Here is a 21137-nt window from a genome sequence, read left to right as displayed (position 1 = left end):
TAGCCCCCCACAAGGGGAAGACAGAAAATGAAAACTACTTATAAGATGCACAGCGCCTCAGACAGGGACAGATGAGGCTTTGAGAACAGTAACTTAGGGACATAACCTCCTTCAGAAGGAAAAGAGATATAAATGGAAAAGGCTTTTGGACTTGAAACATGTGGTTTGAATGACTGTATGGTTTATATCATACACCTGACACATGGAAGATATTTGATAAATAACTGTTGAACAAGATCTGAGTGTATGAATAAGTGAGGGAATAAAATAAAATGCTGTTTCTTTCTAAATAGGCATAGCTTTTGAGTAACTATACTAAATCATTGTTAGACTCTGTGTATTTTTCTTGTTGTATCCTGAGCTACAGTTTGGAAACCACTATTCAAGGGGAAATTAATACTAAAGAGTCGGAGGCCTGTTTGCACCAGAGCTTTGATGGGCAAGCCTGAGGCCAGTGTGGTGGTGACCATTGTAATTGGTTAGCCATCCACAATGGGAAAGCCGGGAAGGCGAGATGGGGTTAGCTAGTTCTGGCTCTTGTGGAGAATCTCCCTCTATTGCCTTGGAAGATGCCACTTTGTCTTTCTTAAGGGAACCAATTGCTACAGAGCATGGCAATATGGGAAAAATGGGATATTTTCTTCTTCAACTCAATGCCAATCACAAGAACTAGAGAAAATGCAGAGGTGCTCTCTTGCTTCTGTCACATTGGGACTCAAGACCTCAAAGGTATAATGAGCACCTGTTGGAGTTCTGCCCCCTTCTCTTGGAATGACCCCTAAAATGCAGGCGTGGGGCTCCAGTGGTCCTGTTAATATTGTGATCCCTGACCTCTTACCCAATCATATTCACGGCAGCATTCTAGAGAGAAAGTCTACCAGCCCCAGCAGCAGAAATAATCCAAACTTCTAACCTTGATCATTTCATTCTTCTGTGAGACACCTGATGTCCTTCTAATAGTACCCATGCCCTGTTAGTTAGGTTGAGATGGCTTCTAAGGTTTGCTAATCTAATCCAAAGGGAAAATTAAGATCAAATTTTTAGGAATCAGATTGATTATTTTTTATAGTATAAATTGCATATTAGGAAAATAAGCTGTATTTTTCAAACAATAAATCATTAAAAGTTTTTATACTTTAGTATACAGTACCAGCAGTGAAACTGTAGAAAATAAAAATGTTTATTTTATTTTAGAGTGTTTTATTGAAATTCATTAAAAATTTTTTCACTAATAATTATTTCTTGAATTAAATTAACAGTATTTTCTGTAAAATGCTCTCAGGATTAGATTAATGGCATAATAGACATTTATTATTTTGAATCTTCCTATCCAATAATAAAGTATGCAATTTCATTAATTCAACTATTTTTTAATGTCCCTTAAGTGTTTAAAATCTGCCTTGCACATTTTTCATTTAATGCTGTTATAAGATGGTTTTCCCCATTATATTTTTAACTACATATATGAAAGCCTGTGATTTCTGAATATTATTTTTGTACTCAGATACCTTAGTGAATTTTCTTATTGTTTCCAACAGTTTCTCCAGTTGATTCCTTTTTTTTTTTCCTGGCATAAAATTATACCATTTGCAAAGACAAATAGCTTTGCTTCATTATTTCCTGTTTTATACCACTTATTTCATCTTTCACCCAATTGCATGATTAGTACTTTCAGAAAAAAAGTAAGTGTGGATAATAATGGTGATAGTGGAAATTCTAGTTTTGTGGCTGGCTAATGAGAATGTTAATATTCATCTATAACTGGAAAAAAATTCCTTAAAATTTACTATGATTAGAAAGACAGATTGTCCAAGTATTCTTTTTTAGTTTATGACCTGAGAAATTCCAAAAGAAATGAAAACTTGCACCATTCCTTCTTTTTGAATTAGTGAGGAATTATAAATCTAAAAAAATGTGAAGAAAGACATTGAACCAAACAACTCAATGAATATTGTGCATAATTAGAGTAGTGTTTGATAAAGATTTTTTCATTGATTTTTAGAGAGAGAGAGACATCAATGTGAGAGCAAAACATCCATTGGCTGCCTCTGGCATGCCCCCTCCCTCAGAATCCAGCCCACAGTAAATGCCAGGGCAGAACCAACTTTTTGACACCTGAGCCACACCAACCAGGGTGGTTAAGATTTGTGATCAAGGAAGAAGAAATAATATTTATCATTTTTATGAGTATAAAAATGAGAAAAAGCTTCTTATAAAAAAAACCCCAGTAAAATCCGTATAAAAATTGACAATGAAATCTACTCTTATGATTTCCTATCATTATTCAAAGGCAAAGACCACACATATTTGGAAGAGAATAAAGAGATCTCAGTATTGGTGAGTTTTAAAAAGTAGCTTAACCAAGAAGGGAGGCCTTCCTTTAAATTTGTATTATTGGTTTCACAGGAACGGTCTTAAATGTTTACATTTAAGTTACTATTCCTATCAGATTTAGGGAAAAATCCTCCTCCCCCTAGGAAGAGCAGCAGCGACCCCTACTGCTCAAATAAGACATCCTGGTGTCGGCGAGGACAGAGATTCTCAATCTGGTCCCAGATCCTTTAAAGAATCCAAAGAAACCTATAGATCCCCCCCACCAGAACCAAATTTAGGTTCTTATTAACACAAAATTTGCATACAATAGAGGTAATTCATGGATCTCTGAGCTAGATAACAGGGTCACTGAGCTCTAAAACTTTCAAGTGTATAATTCTCTGAATTCAAGAGCTTTTTAAAATTTGGAGCACAATCTAAATCCAAATTACCAAAATCATTACAATGTTTTCATGAGTCTGGATTCATACATTTTTTTTTGAGCGCGGGAGGGGGGTTAACAAGCTAATAGACCTAATAGACTATTATATTTCCAGATACATTAGAATCTGGCTTACATTTCTATAACTTTATTGCCATTTAAAATCATGTTCTATTGTATAGTTATTACTGCCTTTATAATTATATGAAATCTAGCACAGTATGTATTTTAGAATTATGGCATTTCCTTGCAAGCCCTACCATCAGTGACCACTGTCAGAAAAAAGTGAGTTCTCGGCAAAACTCACACTCACATTCAGAGTGATTGCATTTTTTAAGTAGGACCTTAATGGGTTTAATGAATTAAAAACTAATGAATTTCTAAATGAGATCATCAGTTCACATCGCTCTACTTTTGATAGATTTTTTTCCTCCCTCTCAAAGTAGACGCCGTACGCCCTGCGGACAAGTTCAGTGGAGCCGATTAGGTTGAGCAAAAGGCCAGGCCAGTGAAACGTTTGTCCACGCAAGTTTGCAGGCGCGCAAGCCCACCCCGTTTTTCTTCATTCCTGGAAACGCACGTGTTGCAGGAGCCCGGGCTGCGGAGACGCGGGACTCCGCCCCAGAGGAGGCCGGGAGGAGAGAGGCCCGCCCCCCGAGCCCGGGCCGCCGGCGGTGGACCAGCGCGCGCGGTGCGGCGCTACGTCACATCCGGCGTCGGGGCCCCAGGTTCCGGAAGAGGCTGCACCGTGGTGGCGGCTGTGTCTGCCTTGATGTTTGGTGTCTTTGCTGCCGGAGCCACGGAAAACACGGCAGCATCATGGTCGAGGTAGAGTGACCCTTGGGGGCTGCAGTGTCGGCTCTGGGGCTGCTTTTCGTTGGCGGCGGGCGCGGGGGATCGGGTGTGTTGCGACTCTAGGGGGGTGGAGGCTGCGAGGGGGGCTTGTTGGCCGAGGCCGGGTGTCCCAAGGTTTTCTGGAGGGAGAGAGGCTGGATGAGAGCACGGCTTGCAGGTTGCGTCCCAGCGGGAAGCCTGAGGTCATGCCTGCCGCCCTGAGTCGACCCTGGGGCCCCGGCGGGGGGCACTGTGTTCGGGGGCGGGCCTTCTGTCCACGTCCGACCGCTGGTATTCGGCGCCCGCGGGGTCGTGCCAGTGGTTCTGTGTCCGATGAGACCGGTGGTCTTCTCTGGTGCTGTTCGCTGTGGCTCTTACTCCAGCTGATTCCAGGAGAATCTGCCATTCTTGAAGGTGTGCATCTTCCCCTCGCTGGGGCAGTCATGGTATTAGCAAGCCTTGCCTCTGTGTTCTCAGAACTATTTCTTGACTTTTGTCTATATACCCACGGCCGTCACCTCAATTCACACCGACATCATCTTTCACCGGGACAGGTGAATTAGCCCTCCGCGGGTCTCCTTGTTTCCATTTTTGTTACAACTCCCCTTCTCCCCAACCGGCATGTTTTAAAATGTAAGTTGGTCCTGCTTTTCTTGCTTAAAACCCTTTACTAGCCCTTCGTTATTAGATCGAAAATACAGACGGTTGCAATGATCTTTAAAAAAAAAAAAAATCCCCTGACCTGCACCATCCTTGCATCCTTATCTTGCATCCCAACTCATCCTCTCCTCGAATAAATGTAACTGTTCTGCAGCTCCTGGCATTATTTGCTTTACTGAACACCTTTGTTCATGGCATTTTTCTCTCTGCCCGGATTGTTTTTACCTTTTTTTCTGTGCAAGGCTATCTCTCTTTCTGCTTAAATGCCACTTCAGCCGAAACTGGTTTGGCTCGGTGGATAGAGCGTCGGCCTGCGGACTGAAAGGTCCCAGGTTCGATTCCGGTCAAGGGCATGTACCTGGGTTGCGGGCACATCCCCAGTAGGAGATGTGCAGGAGGCAGCTGACTGATGTTTCTCTCTCATCGATGTTTCTAACTCTCTATCTCTCTCCCTTCCTCTCTGTAAAAAATCAATAAAATATATTTAAAAAAAAAATGCCACTTCAGAGAGATCTTTCATCATATCCTAAGTTCTTGCTCCGTTTTCTCGGTCCCTTGCTTCTTTCCTTCATAGTACTTATTAAAATGTGGAGTTATTTTGCTTATTTTTATTTGTCTTGAGCATAGGGGCCAGACTGTCTTTTCATCATACTATTGTTAGCTCCTAGCAGGATACCTACCAGACATATTAATAGCTCAGTACATTTTTATTGAATAAACTAGATGCCTGGTGCACGACATTCCTGCACTGGGGGGTTGGGGGGTGGGTTGTCCCTCAGCCCGGCCTGCGTTGAGCCCTTTCCCAGTCTGCGAGCCCTTGGGGGGATGTCCGACTGACACAGAGGCAAGAGAGGCTCTCACCACTGCTGCTGCGCTTGCCAGCCGTCAGCCCGGCTTCTGGCTGAACCCGGGAGCGCACTGACCACCAGGGGACAGCGCCTGTGTTGACCGTCTGCTGCTTGGTAGTCAGTGCACATCATAGCGGCCGTTGTTCCCCTGCACCCTCCCACCTTCGGTCGATTTGCATATTAGCCTTTTATTGTATAGGAGGATAGGATGACTAATCTTAAGCATCACTCACTTGGTCAACTTGGGGCCCTAGCCAAAAAGGAGCTTCACCTTTTCATCCGAACCTGACTGCCATAGCTTGCTATAAGTAGCTGTGGTGAGTGGTGCAAAGTTTCTTACATTTTTAAACATGTAATAACTAATTTTTTATTTTAATTTAGGTTTGATATGTGTAGTTTGTAGCTAGACATGTAATTCCACTTTTTCTTTCTAGGAGGTACAGAAGCATTCTGTGCATACACTTGTGTTCAGGTCATTGAAGAGGACCCATGACATGTTTGTAGCCGATAATGGAAAACCGGTGCCTTTGGATGAAGAGAGGTAGGTTTAGTTTCCTTCTTAATTGCTAGACTAGTTAAATTTCTAATATTGGGGGACGAGAGCAAGGAGAGGGGAACCTTTAAAGTTTAGTGAGTGACACTAACAGACACAAGTGATCTATTCAATAACCAGTAGTGTTAGGGCATAATTTAAGCTGATTTGACTTTTTTTTTTTTTTTTTTGCCTTATCTTGTACATTAATTAATTAATTGCATTTTACAAATACTCAGTAATTAGGTGAGTCCCTTTTATGTGTAATATTTTATAATTAGTCATTTTGAATGTGCTTCAGCTTCTCTCCCACTGCTCTCAGAGCCTTGCTGAGCTGAACTGTACCTGGCCAGTACTTCTACTCCCATCTTTTTCTTATTAGTATGATGAAGATTTTTGGTAGCATATTTTTAGTTCTACATGTCCAGCTCCAGTCTGGGATTTACATTATGTGCAATGTTCCTCACTTGCCATTTACCCTTCTTTTAAAATCTGCTTACTCAAACAAGCATTTATATTTAATTTGTAAAGTGTACTGTTTTGTTTTTTAAAGAATAGTTTATTGGTTTTTTTCTCTAGAAAGAGAGGAAGGGAAGGGGGGGGGGGGGGGGAGAGAAATGCAAGCACCCGTAACCTGGGCATGTGCCCTTGCCTGGGAATTAAACCGGCAGCCTCCTCATGCATTGGACGATGCCAGGGCTAAAGTGGACTATTTTTAAAAGTAATATAGGTACAATTTAAAGATAATGTTTGAACTAATTAAGTACTTTGATTAGTTTTAACCTTTTTTGATATATCCAGTAAAGGTTACTAGAAAACTTTTACTATATTTTTATATTTAGGCATTTGAAGGAAAATATATTGACTTCCAGGGTTTTTTAAAGATGCTTTAGTTTCTATATATTTTAAAATCAGATCCTTGATAACTCATGAATCATTGATTTACAAACTATAACAATATTTGGATTTGATAGATTCTGTGTGGTGGATTGTGAATAAAAGTGTGGAAATGAGCCCTGGCTGGTGTGGCTCAGTTGGTTGAGCATCGTCCCATACACCAAAAGATTGCTGGTTTGATTCCTGGTCAGGGCACATGTCCAGGTTTTGGGTTCCATCCCAGGTCGTGCTGCATACAGAAGACAACCCGTCGATGTTTTTCTCTCCCATCAGTGTCTGTCTCTCTCTCTCTCTCTCCATTTCTCTCTAAAAATTAATAATAGCATTTTTTAAAAAGGGGGAAATGAACTTGGAAATTTTGAGCTTTTTAAAGTGCAGTTTTACTTTAAAATCTTTATAGAAAGTTCTTCTACATGATTAGGCAAACCTAATAAGCTATTTAAGTACTTGTTTCCTGGCTACCTGTGAATGTGTTTATATTGGGGAATATATTTAAAGATACATTCTTATGCTTATAACTTTTTAAAATAGTCACAAACGAAAAATGGCAATCAAGTTACGGAATGAGTATGGTCCTGTGTTGCACATGCCTACTTTGAAAGAAAATTATAAAGAGAAGGGTCCCCAGAATGCATCAGATTCATATGGTCATAAACAATATCCTGCAAATCAAGGTGAGTATGGCATTGTCAGAAATGTAAGGACTTATATGTGAATTTTAAAAATAGATACATGAAATCTGTTATTAGTACCCCTCCTGGGAGGTCTAATTAGAGCCAAAACCTCTTTAACACCTATACCTGTATTGATTTCCCCATTGGAATAGTGAGTGAGGTTATTGGTTGGTAGATTTTTTTCTGTAGGAAATGGGATAATGGTAGTATAATGATGGCAGAAATTCTTAGGATATGGAGGTCATGATGGAGATAAAGAAAAAATTCTTAATATGTGGGTAGACTATCACTTTTTTCAGAAAGATGACATTAAGTACTGAAATTGTAATGAATTAAAGATAATCCAAGATCCTCCAGGGAAACCATTTGCTTAGAAGAAAAAACAGTGGATTATTACTTTATAGGATGATCGCTACACACCATTGCCCTATGGTAATTGCACAACTTTCTTGACATGTTAGCAAATGGTTAAGGAAATCACTATATATGTGATCTTTAGAAGTCAAAACAAAAATGATCAACTTACCTTATTTCTGAGGCTTGGGTTTAGTTGTGAAATTTTTAGAAATCTGGTTGATAATTTAATATTTAATTTATTAAAAGAGATAATACTAGTACATAAGATAAATTTTGCCATTGATAAATCTCTCTTCCTATCCTCTTCCTATCTGTCTCTCTCTCTCTCCTCTCTCTCAGGACAAGAAGTTGAATATTTGGTGACTGGGACACATCCCTATCCACCGGGACCTGGTAAGTGATCTGCATATTGAAAAAGTCTTACTGCCACATGTATTTCTGTGAATGAGTTAATAATATGATTCCCATAGCCTATAAAGTAGAAAGTAAGCTCAATAGCCAGGCATCCAGGCATAGCTTTTTAGATGATAATGAACTAATACTTAGTATCACAAGCATTTATTTGGCAAACATACTTAGCCAGTTAACTGCCACGATATTTTGAATTTAATTTAAAAAGGTCCGCTGCTTGCGTCTATAGACACTTATGGCGTACACATGGTTAAGCATCTATATTTTTTTATTCACTGTGCTAGGAATTCAAAGACAATAAGACTGCTCCAGACTAAGACAAGCTTATTATTTGGAGGTTTAGGCAGACATAAATATCACTAAGCTGATAAAAATGATGCTAGAAGCATTAGTATAGAAGCAGCTATGATAGAAATGTTTCCTGGTGTGTGCGTATGGAGGAATTGGCACACAAATGGAGTGGCCAGTATAACAAGGTAGAAGATAAAAAATCTTAGTATATATAGGTTCTAGTAATTTTAGAGTACAGAATTCACGATATTGAAAATATAGGAGAATTACTGCTTCTTGTTGTATGTTATACATTTACTCTTTAAAACATTCTGTTAGTATTTAGGGAACTGCTTAATTTTTATATCTGATGGTAATATCCCAAGATTATAAAAATTTAACTTTACTGTCTTAGACTTTGCTAATACCAAGCTGCTGGAGATTAAATTAAATTTGAGTTATATATTGTTAGGCAATATTTGTGGTAAAATGCTAGTGACAAAAGGCATACAAAACGTAATCAGTTTTTGAAATGTCATCACCTGGAGATAATCACCGTTACCTTTTTGGTATGGTTTCCTCCAGTGTTTTATTTTAAATGCATGTGAATAAAAACAAAGATAGCTACTAAAAGGTTTTTTTTTGTGTGTTTTTTTTTAATTTTAACAGGGGTTGCTTTAACAGCAGATACTAAGATCCAAAGAATGCCAAGTGAATCAGCTGCACAGTCCTTAGCTGTAGCATTACCTTCTCAGGCCAGGTAAGAAATATGCTTCTCATTATAAGGATTTTGCAAGCACAGTTCACTGTTCACATTTTTTCCTCATTTTTAAATTTGTTTCTTTATAAGTGTATTACAGGACATTTTTCTTTATCAGTGCTTACAAAAATCTATATATATAAAAGCCCAAGTGACTATTATGACTGAATGAAAGGAACTACTGGTCGACCAGTCGCTATGATGCGCACTGACCACCAGGGGAGATACGCTCAATGCAGGAGCATCCCCCTGGTGGTCAGTGTGCTCCTACAGCCAACCTCCCACGGCCCCTTCCCCCTGCCCCCCTCCCCCATAGGCCCTGATCGGGGGGCCAGCCGGCGAACGTCCAGGGGTCCCTCCCTCTGGCTGGCCAGCCCCTCTGATAGGCCTTGATAGTCAGCCAGGCCGAGGGTCCCCACCCATGCATGAATTCATGCACTGGGCCTCTAGTTTAATATATAAAACTCATTCTGCAAAACATGTGATTGGAGGGATTAAGTATTTAGAGTCTGATGTTTTTTTGCTTCAGGGCTGATGCAAATCGTGCTGCACCTGCTGGAGGCTCTGACCGCTCACAGCCTGCAGGGATGACTTTGGTAAGTTTTTGTGTCCGATCACACTGCAGGTGTCTACCTTTTGGAATATGTTGCCTGGTTTCCCTTTATTCTATTTAAATTTCCCCAAAATTTAATTTGCTAGTGAATTGACATATTTTTTAGAATTTAAAATTGTGTTAACTCTGTGTCCATTGACACATTGTTTATGTTTATTTTGGTGAAGATAATGTGACGTTGCTCTTTATTATCCACTGCTTAAAATATAAGAAATTTTATTCTGAGACTTGTATAAATATGTTTTAGATATGAAAAGCCTTTTTAACACATTGCGTACCGCATAGAAATCTCTAAGACATACGCCAGGGACCGCACATTTTGGGGCAAACTGCACGTTATTTAAATCATCATAACTACAGATCATAATGCACTTTAGGTGTTGTTTTTCAATAATTATAACATTTTTATTTACATAAACAAACAAAGTTCCTAGTACTTTTTTTTTTTTTTTAATATATTTTATTGATTTTTTACAGAGAGGAAGGGAGAGAGAGAGTCAGAAACATCGATGAGAGAGAAACATCGATCAGCTGCCTCCTGCACATCTACTGGGGATGTGCCCGCAACCCAGGTACATGCCCTGAACTGGAATCGAACTTGGGACCCTTCAGTCCGCAGGCCGACGCTCTATCCACTGAGCCAAACCGGTTTCGGCTCCTAGTACTTTTGTAACGTATGGTACTGCGTAAAACATTTTCCTCTATGAAGAGGGACCAAACAAAATTTACATAAGTATCTAGATTCGCTCCTTTTTCCATGGGCGGCACAAACTCTGCAGGCTCTCGTAGGAAATTTTTTCTTTCCACTCGCTGGAATACACGTAGGTTCATGCTGCTTCATATCACCTGACAACCTTTTGGGTGGGTCTTTACAAGGTGCTCTCCTTGCACCCCCAGGGGAGGGGCTGGACAGATTTATCTCTGGTTCCGGAGAGCCTTCATTATTGTCATCCATTATCCAGTCTCTCGCCACCGATAGCAAAAACTGTTTATACTTCATTTTTGCTTGTGGATTGAGGACGTTGTACACTCTAAATGAATTGAAAAGTCCACAGTTTATAAGGTACAGCACTGTGGACTGTGCCGCGCCAGCACGGCCAAGGGTGTCTCTGAGTGAGTTGGGGCGGTGGGGGGGGGGGGGGGGGGGGGGGGTGGGCACGGTTAAAGGATTAAGGAAAGACAGACAAGAGAATAATAGCTGGGTCTCGGTGGGACTCTGCTCCCTGAAGAGCAGACAATGCCAGCGCCCACAAGCCTTGTCTTTATTTTATAGCAGATGCCACGAGGCAAAGTAGGGGTGTGATCACGTTGTTTACAGTATTCTCGTGAGTCTCAACCTCACTCAACTACATGCACCCGAACTCTGTCACAAGGCACGTGGGGCTACGTGTTCGGACCATAGGTTCAATCATAGCCGTTGGCTATGATTGTGCTGGGAGGGCCCTGCCCTCTAGCTGGGACTTGCACGTGGCAGTGAGAGGACCCTGTCCTTTCATTAGTCCGAGGCTTGAACCTGGCCAAACACTGTAACCGCGCCCCACAGTGGACAAGACAGTGTGTTGACATCTAAGGTCCATAACAGATGGCCCGTGAAACACGAGAACACTCGTGGGCGGTCCTTAACAGATGGCTCCCGAAACACAAGAAAACTCGTGAGCGGTACAAAATGTGTTAAAATTAAACTCTCAGTTGATTTATACAGTTGAGTACTAAAAGTTTATAAGTAAATGGCAACTACTGTTATTGGTAGAAGTGGTTAGAGAAAGAATACCTGAAAATATGCTGTCACTTGAAATAAGTGTCAGCTTTACTTCTTCAGCATATTATGCACTTGGTTTGACTTTAGGAAGTGAATAGTTCTCCCACCACATCCTGTTTTTAGTCTCCATTTGCAGGTCTCTGCTCAGGCTTTCTGCCTCCTTTGGAGGAAGTAATGTTAGCTTCTTGAGGGTAGGAACTTTATGGGCTTAAGTATTTTTCAATAAATGGATACTGTAACAGTAGATGGTATATTAGTATATTAGCTAGAATGCCTTTTAAAAATAGTATTGAGCCAAAACCGGTTTGGCTCGGTGGATAGAGCGTCGGCCTGCGGACTGAAGGTTCCCAGGTTCGATTCCGGTCAAGGGCATGTACCTGGGTTGCGGGCACATCCCCAGTAGGGGATGTGCAAGAGGCAGCTGATCGATGTTTCTCTCTCATCGATGTTTCTAACTCTCTATCTCTCTCCCTTCCTCTCTGTAAAAAATCAATAAAACATATTTTAAAAAAAAATAGTATTGAAATATTTGGGGGGAAGATAGAAGGACCTATCAATGACTCCATTGCAATATTAAATCAATGATGTTAAAATATGACAATGAAGGGCAATGGCATTAATCCACTATGGTCACTTTAAAAATGAGTCAGATAGGTTACATAATTTTTACCGAAGGTAAATAAGCTGTTAATTGGTAGAGCTGGGTTTTGAACTTATGCACAGTGATATATGCTCTTCAATGTTCTGCCTCTCCGATTTTTAAATTGCTTTTTTAAATTAACATAATAAAATACAGTTTTTATTAGAAATCTTAGGCTCATTTTCTAGTTATGCAAACATGTTTAGCTGCCCTTTCTCTTCATGGGGTAGAGGGAGCTGCTTTCAAAAATTCCCTCTTTGAATTTCCATTTCTGAGAAAACTTCATAAATCCCCTCTTTGCGTTTCTATTTTTGATAACATGAAAACTCAAGTGTGATATCTTTAATAATAATGTAATCTGTTCCACACGTAGGCTGTTATGGAGGGTGGCAATGCCAAGAACTCTGCACTCATGGCAAAGAAGGCCCCGACAATGCCAAAACCCCAGTGGCACCCGCCATGGAAACTCTACAGGGTGAGTGAATCTGTATATTATTCCACTACATGAAACGTGATCACTATTTTCCACTTGACAAGAGCTATGAATAGAATAAGGAGGAAAAGGAATGAAAATGGAAACTGGTAAAGAGGTTGGGTTGGGGAAGGGGTTTAAGCACTATCTAAAATATCTTGGAAAGCAGACTTGTATTTTGTATAAAATATTGATAGAAAGCTACTAAATGTGGAGAGCAGGCGAAATAAATGTAGTAATGTGCTTGAGGTATTTAATATGGAGCTCAAGGGGAAAAAACAGTATTTAAGTACATTTCTTTGGCTCTACTGATTATCTTTTAAATTATAGTAAATTAAAATGATTTAAAATGTACCAGATCTAAAGTAAAATGTATATAGTAGGGAAGTTGCACAGCTACTTATAATTTAAATATGTTATATTTTACTTTTCAGGATATCATACGGTAAAACAGATTTTCTTTTGGTATACAGATCTAATAAATTTAATAGCTGTATAGATTTGGGTAGCCACTACCACAATCAGGATATAGAAGTTCCATTTTTTATATCCATACCCTTCCCTAACCCTGCAACCATTTGTTTTCCATCACTGTGTCTTTTCAACTGCGTCACATAAATGGAATCATTCAGTGTGTTCCTTTTGGGACTTTCTTCACTCAGCTTATTGCCTTTGAGATTCATCCAAGTTGTTGCAAGTATTAATACATTCCTTTCTATTGCTTAGTAGTATTCCATTGTATAGATATACCACAGTTTGTGCATTCATTCATGGATTGAAGGTAATTTAATACTTGTATCATTCAAAAATCTAATTGTCAAATAAACTTATATTCTTATCATTAGAAGATGTTGGAGGTCAATTTAAATTTGAATGAACTTTAACTTACATGTAATGATACGAAATTGAATAACCTTTAACTTATGTGTCTATGCATTCTACATTCTGAATACAGGTGATCAGTGGGCATCTTGGCTGGGTTCGATGTATTGCTGTGGAACCTGGAAATCAGTGGTTTGTTACTGGATCTGCTGACAGAACTATAAAGGTAATAAGGAGGGAACTGCTTTGTATTTTCCATGTACATTTAATCTGTTTTAAGTTATTTCCTGAGGAAATTGCTCTTGTAGTTCCTTTGACTTCTTAGACCTGAGTATGAAGTAAAACTTACTGTGTATACCAGTTAAAAGTTCCATGTGTTTGAAAAGTGGTATTTAAACAACAGTTTTTTCCAAACAGAATATGCTGACTACCTACCACAAATTCCTTGATATTTAAGTTTTTCCTCTCTGGTTATAAAATTAAAGCATGGTCATCTATAAAAAATGTGGAAAGTAGAGAGAAATATAAAAGAACATAGACCCATATATAATCCTACCACTGTGAAGTATTTGAATGAATTTCTCCTTAGTTTTTATTTCTGTGCATATGTATCAATGCATTTTCTTCTGAGTTTTTTCCTTCGTGTATATATATGTGTATCTTTTAAAAATCATGCTTGGTAATGTAATTTTCAACCTTTTTGCACTTAGCATTATATCAAAGGCATTTTTCTGTGAAAAAGCTAACATCTTTTTAAATGGTTCCATGGAAGTACATCACTTATATATCCTATAATCTATTTTCTTTCAATTTTTTATATTTATTGATTTCAGGAAGAGAGAGAAAAAAAGAGATCTGTTGTTTCACTTATTTATGCATTCACTGATTGATTTTTCTATGTGTCCTGACTGGGGATCAAACCCGCAACCTTAGCATATCGGATGAGCTACCCAGCCATGGCCAGCCTTTTCTATTTTTAAATTACTTTATTTTCAGTTCTCGGAAATGGAATTAATGGGTCAAATATTTGTTTAAGTTGGCACCCAAAGCACAAATTATTTTCTAAAATGGTTAATTGATACTTACAGTGTATGAGAGGATTCTTTTCAGCTTATTGATTGTTTATGTTTAAAATTTCTATTCATATGATAAGCAGAAATGGTTATCCAATCTTTCAAAAATTGTTCATATAGAATTTTTAGTGAGGAACAATTTTTTCATACCTTATAAAACTACTTTTAGGGTTTTTAAAATTTTTTTATTGAGTTGTAATTGACATATAATATTAGGTTAATTTTAGGTGTACAACATAATGATTTGCCATTTGTTTTATTGTGATATGATCACCAAAAAGTCCAGTTAATATCTGTCGTGGGCCCTGGCTGGTTTGGCTCACTGGATAGAGCATCGGCCTGGGGACTGGAGGGTCCCGGGTTCGATTCTGGCCAAGGGCATGTACCTTGGTTGCGGGCACATCCCTAGTGGGGGATGTGCAGGAGGCAGCTGATCGATGCTTCTCTCTCATCGATGTTTCTAACTCTCTATCCTTCTCCCTTCCTCTCTGTAAAAAATCAATAAAATATATTTAAAAAAAAAAAATCTGTCATGGTACATAACTACAAGTTTTTTTTTCTTGTGATGAGAACTTTTAAGATGTACTCTCAGCAGCCTTCAAGTATGCAGTCTAGTATTATTAGCTGCAGTCAACATGCATACATAATGACATCCCCATAACTTACTAATTTGTAACTGGAACTTTGTACCCTTTGACTCCCTTCACCCATTTTATCCATCCTTCACCCTGGCTTCTGGCACCTCCAGTCTGTTCTCTGTATCTATGAGCTTAGTTTTTCAGGTTTTTGTTTCTTTTTTAAATTCCACATATAAATGAGATCATGTTCTATTTGTCTTTCTTTAACTTAGTTTGTTTAGCATAATGCCCTTAAGGACAATTCATGTTGTCCCAGGTGGCAAGATTTTGTTTTTTAATGGCTCAATAATATTCCATTGTATGTATATATGCCACATTCTCTTTATGCATGTACAGTTAATGAACACTTAGTTTAGTTTCCTTACCGGTTTTTTGTTTTATTTTTAATCCTTACCTGGGGACATGCTTAGGGGAAGAGAGAGAAACATCAATGGCACATCCATAGGTTGCCCTTAGTGAACCTGCCAACCGGGATTGAACCCAAAACCCAGGTCTGTGCCCTGATCAGGACTGGAACCTGGAACTTTTCGGTGCACAGGACATTGCTCAACCAACTGAGCTACTGCAGCCAGACTCCATAGGGGTTTTTTTTAAGTTGTTGCCATCCTTGGCTAATTTAATACTATAACATTTATACTTTTGTTAATAATGATATCCTTTCTTTGTTAAGAATTTTAACTTTTCTTAAAAAATATTTTATTGATTTTTTTACAGAGAGGAAGGGAGAGGGATAGAGAGTTAGAAACATTGATGAGAGAGAAACATCAATCAGCTGCCTTCTGCACACCCCCAACTGGGGATGTGCCCGCAACCAAGGTACATGCCCTTGACCGGAATCGAACCTGGGACCTTTCAGATCACAGGCAGATGCTCTATCCACTGAGCAAAACCGGTTAGGGCAAGAATTTTAACTTTTTGTCATCTGTTACAAATATTTTCCCAGTTTGAGCTTGCTTTTTAATTCTGATTTCCCCCCTGCTTTTCTTTTTTTTTTTTTGAGGGGGAGGGGTTTTGGCAAATTAAAAAAACATTTTTATATGTTCATAACTTTCACATTTTGGAGACTTAATTTTAATATCAGGATCATAAAATTTTTGTTTTGGGATAACCAACAAGGAGAAAAATGAAATATTCTTTGATTGCAGATCTGGGACTTGGCTAGTGGCAAATTAAAACTGTCATTAACTGGGCACATTAGTACAGTTCGTGGTGTGATAGTAAGCGCGAGGAGCCCATACCTGTTTTCCTGTGGAGAAGACAAACAGGTCAAATGCTGGGATCTTGAATATAATAAGGTAAGCTTGGATATAAGTTTTGAAAACAATGATTCTCTGAGATCTGCTCCTATTGAAGTGGATCAGTGATGAAAATAGCCAAATCTGAGCATCAGAAGACCTTCCAGTCCACCTGATGCATGATCTCTCTAGTTCTGAGAAGCAAAAGTATAAAGTAATTCAACACAATGTGTGTGTGTGTGTGTGTGTGTGTGTGTGTGTGTGTGTGTGTGTGTGAAGGTGACAGTGGATAACTGAGGACTTGATGCTGGATGAATGAGATTGGGATGGGGAGGTAGGGACATACGTGTTTGAAAGGCTGATCAGTTCTGAGCAATGATGAAAAGGTTTGACTACTGACCTTTGTAATTATGAAGGTTTCTACACTTGACCTGAGCTCAGACTTGAATTGAAGAAACAAATAAAACTCCACACATTATGAACCACAGGTTTTCTTTCTAATTATAGAAATTTTAACTTTCCTGCTATATTTGTAGGTTATAAGGCACTATCATGGACATCTGAGTGCAGTGTATGGTTTGGATTTGCACCCAACAATTGATGTGCTGGTAACCTGTAGTCGTGATTCAACTGCACGGGTAAATGGAATAGAGCTTGGTGTTTATCTTTATTATATACATTGCATCTTATACATATTTGGTATTAGAGTCATATATTGTTTGGTAAAGAATTAAATATTGTTACTTTGACTCACCAATAACCAAGTCCCTCTGTTCCTGGCTTGTTTTTACACTTTCATCTTCCGTCTGTGGCCTCACCAAGTTTATTGGAAATGCCCTGCCTCTGAAATGTGACACTCTCACAATCCGTTCTGCCATCGCAGGTTTCATTTAATAGTTCCATTATACCTATCCTTACACTTTCAGTCTCCTACTCTTAGGCCCCCCCTCCACCCCCCAACCCATCAGCTGTCTCCTATCTGTAACCCCCAGCCAGCTTTGAAATTATTCTCTCTCATTTAAGGCTTTCTTTATATTCAGGCACTGTTGCGTATTAAATTCCCAACCTTGAGTTCATTCAGTTACCTGCCTGAGCTATGAATACCTATTCTCTTTGACAGTATGTCTATTGTGTGTATGTGTTGGTTTTTTTTTTTTTTTTATAGATTTGGGATGTGAGAACTAAAGCCAGTGTACATACATTATCTGGACATACAAATGCAGTTGCTACAGTGAGGTGTCAAGCTGCAGAACCACAAATTATTACTGGTAAAATTCATACTTTCAAGTTTACCATGTATTCATATCAATACATTATTGTACATGTATTTTTCATTCTTGCCATGACTCTCGCTTTGTATTGTGTATACCATGTTGCTGTGTGCATTTGAAATTTATTGTAGTAATATTTTATTCTGTTATGTCAGACTTTTTACATATCATAGACTATGTCATACACAGTCTTATGTAATGTCTGATAGCATCAGAATTACTGGTATAGAAAATTAAAATTAGAAGATAAGATACCCTGACGTCAGTAATCTTTAGAACAGGTTTGAGTCTTGTTTTAATTAAAAGAAGGTTAATAACAATGGATCTTTACTCTAAGACTAGAAAATAATTCTGTGATGTGTTTTATTAACTAAAATACCATTTGAATTTTTTCCTCCTCTTCCATTAGGGGATAACATCATGTATTTGTTTTATCTATTATTGGCATTTGTTCAAGCTGTTCAGTTGACAGTGCATCAAGCATGTATTACATTCTTGTTGTTAATCCTCACCCAAGCATAATTTTCCATTGATTTTATGAGAGTGGAAGGGCGGGAAGAAGGAAGAGAGAAAGAGAGGGAGAGAGAGAGAGAAACATTGATGTGAGAGAGACACATTGATTGGTTGACTCCCACATGTGCCTAACAGGGGCTGGGGTAGAACCTGCCCTTGACTGGGAATCTAACCTGTGATCCTTCTGTGCACCAGCCAGTACGCTATCCATTGAGTCCTGTGGGCCAGGTCTACATTTTTTTAAGAATTAAATTTAAAACCAACCTAAAATTTTGGAAGTACAAAGCAACTAGCCAAGAGTTTATATGACTTTCATTTAGTATATATGTGTCTATGAGAGAACACTTCATATTTTATTATAGTTTTGCATTCTTTTTCCTGATCTGTGTTTTGGGGATATGCATTTTCGTTATAGGAAGCCATGACACTACAATACGATTATGGGATTTGGTGGCTGGAAAAACAAGAGTCACATTAACAAATCACAAAAAATCAGTGAGAGCTGTGGTGTTACATCCAAGACAGTAAGTATGTCTTCCTAATTATTTTCTCCTTCCTTCAGTTTTTGGTATAGTACAGGAATACCAACTTTAGTACTACTTTGTAGTCATTTAGACACTCATTTACAGGCCTTTTCCCTGTGTGGTATTTTGCTTCATGCCCTATATGAGATGAGATTTTCTACATGGTAAATAATGTCAAATGAAACAATATGAATAAGTCATATTTAAAAACTGGATGTCAAAATAGAAGCTAAGAGTAGCTAGATTTAATGTTTTGGACATAAGTGTTGTTTATTGTACACTGAGATATACATAGAATAGTTGAGTTCTTAAGGGGGAAGTTAATATACATAGGAAAAAAAGGTAGGAACTATGAACATTATAGTCAGGGTATCCAAAGAGGTGGAGCATAATATCCCAAGCTATTGTTTGTTATATCACATCACCCTGACATTTTTCTGGCCATTTTCATGTATTTTCTCTTTTTCTTCTCCCTTTTTGTCCTCCCCCCCCTTCCCTCTCTTCTACTTTTTTCCTTTTCCTGTCTTCTTTACTCCATTTCTTTCTCTCTCTCTCTCTCTTCCTCTTTCCCTCTGTTTCTTTCCTTGAGTTGTCCTCTTATCCCCCTGCCCCTCCAGAATAGTTGCACAACCCCTCGCCCTTTATGTGAATTTAGGGGTTTTCACATTTATTGCTCTAGCTCAGTACAGGTCATTGGGGAAATGAGAGGAGAATAAAACATTAATCTAGGTCTCAAAACACATTTAAAATACTTTGAAAATCTGATTTAACTTGGAGTAAATGTCTTGATATTTTTACCTCTTGGTATGACAGTAATATTTGGCTAACACTACATAGATCACTGAATATACATGTTAAATACAACCATAATAAGCATCTTTAAATCTACCATTTTTTTACTTGGTTTACTTTGTTGCTGTTTTTAATCTTATTTCAGTTACACATTTGCATCTGGTTCTCCAGATAACATAAAACAGTGGAAATTCCCTGATGGAAGTTTCATTCAAAATCTTTCTGGTCATAATGCTATTATTAACACATTGACAGTAAATTCTGATGGAGTGCTCGTATCTGGAGGTAAAAAGATTTTTATGATAAATTTGCTTTAGTCTGTCATTGTTTGTTTTAGTGAATGAGGAAATATTTGTAAAATTTTAAGCCCTCACACCTAAATATTATAGCAGATCTTGCCTAATGTATATTTGAATGTTTATATGTGTGTTCATGCATATTCATAATACATGTAGCATATTTCATAGTTCAGCCTTCTCTGAGTTTCCACATGATAAATCTTAAGTTTGGGATTTATGCTGGGAATCACCTAAAGTTTGGTTGCATATTCTGGAATTGGATGTCACTTTGTGGTGCTTTTTGAGGTCTGTAATAAATTCTGAGTTAAGCACAAATGAAAGTGGACAAACCAATATTAAGAGAAGCTTGAGTGCCTGTGTCGTATATATCTTTATAATTATAGTTATTGCCAATGTGCTCGGCTAATGGTTCGTGCTTAATGCTTGCCAAGCTGAATTGTTGAAGGGATACCCAATTTAGCTATTTCCCTTTAAGCTGACAATGGAACCATGCATCTTTGGGATTGGAGAACTGGCTACAATTTCCAGAGAGTTCATGCAGCTGTGCAGCCTGGGTCTTTGGACAGTGAATCAGGAATATTTGCTTGTGCTTTTGATCAGTCTGAAAGTCGGTTACTAACGGCTGAAGCTGATAAAACCATTAAAGTGTACAGAGAGGATGATACAGCGGTAAGTTCTCAGTTTCACATACATATTAAAGTAATTCACCTGTACCAATTTTCAAGTATATGCTCATTTTAAAGTTACTGAAATTATCAGAAGGGAAAAGAATCTTTATAGTGTTAAAGTATTTATCATCTTGAGTAGTGTCAGCTCATAACTTTCTATATTGGTCTTATTGATGCCAATGAATCCATACATTGTCTTCATTTTATTCCAACTTTTCTTATTAGTTACCGGGCAAATGTTGCAATAAGAACAACAGCAAATAGATTGCTATGCAAATGAATTCTAGAATCATCAGCTTTGGTGTTACTAGAATATCTACATAGCAATTTTATTTGAGATGAAAAGACATAAACTGCATTTGTAGTGAATCTACTCATTCTTTATTAGATTCAGATAATCCCAAAAGTTTGGCAACTGTTCCTGAAATTGTTAAATAACTTAAATATGTAATACCAAGTAATATAATGTAGAACAGGTATCTTATTTTTGTTAGGAAGGAAGTTACTAAATATGAAGAAAACTAATACTTTATTTTCTTATTACTTTCCTATTTTTAGACAGAAGAAACTCATCCAGTCAGCTGGAAACCAGAAATTATCAAGAGAAAGAGATTTTAATGTGACCTTGTCTTCATGGCGTTTTGTTTTTTGGTTTTTGTTTTTTATTTGCTTGGTGGATATCCACTCATTTTGTGCTCTGGCTAGCAGAAACTCACATGTTCAAATCATTGCTGCTTCATATTTTACAATAAAATGTACTGTCTTCCGCTCCCCGTGTTTTTATTTCTAAAATAAACAATTTGAGGTCCTAGGAAGATGC

The 21137-nt window shown here is 38.2% G+C and overlaps 1 protein-coding gene and 2 non-coding genes across 3 annotated transcripts; all 3 read left to right on the top strand.

Moving 5' to 3' along the window:
• Positions 1-3478: 3478 nt before the first annotated feature.
• Positions 3479-21088, top strand: PLRG1 (pleiotropic regulator 1). Its single transcript, XM_070415352.1, has 15 exons — positions 3479-3583; positions 5532-5638; positions 7058-7200; positions 7897-7950; positions 8908-8998; positions 9528-9594; positions 12384-12485; positions 13438-13530; positions 16161-16310; positions 16787-16888; positions 17416-17518; positions 18450-18558; positions 19496-19635; positions 20125-20318; positions 20876-21088. The coding sequence occupies exons 1-15, from the start codon at positions 3575-3577 to the stop codon at positions 20933-20935; spliced, it is 1524 nt and encodes a 507-aa protein (XP_070271453.1). The 5' UTR covers positions 3479-3574; the 3' UTR covers positions 20936-21088.
• LOC139011928 (small nucleolar RNA U2-19) lies at positions 16371-16450 on the top strand. The gene has a single exon (XR_011471738.1). It is a non-coding gene; the product is annotated as a small nucleolar RNA U2-19 (small nucleolar RNA).
• Positions 16621-16690, top strand: LOC139011927 (small nucleolar RNA U2-30). Its single transcript, XR_011471737.1, has one exon. It is a non-coding gene; the product is annotated as a small nucleolar RNA U2-30 (small nucleolar RNA).
• Positions 21089-21137: the final 49 nt, after the last annotated feature.

Source organism: Myotis yumanensis, unplaced genomic scaffold (genome assembly GCF_028538775.1).
Source record: "Myotis yumanensis isolate MYYU_CA2020_CCGP unplaced genomic scaffold, mMyoYum1.0.hap1 SCAF_5, whole genome shotgun sequence".
Classification (NCBI taxonomy): Eukaryota; Metazoa; Chordata; class Mammalia; order Chiroptera; family Vespertilionidae; genus Myotis; species Myotis yumanensis.
Note: the sequence above shows the minus strand (reverse complement) of the source record. Positions and strands in the feature narration are given on the sequence as shown.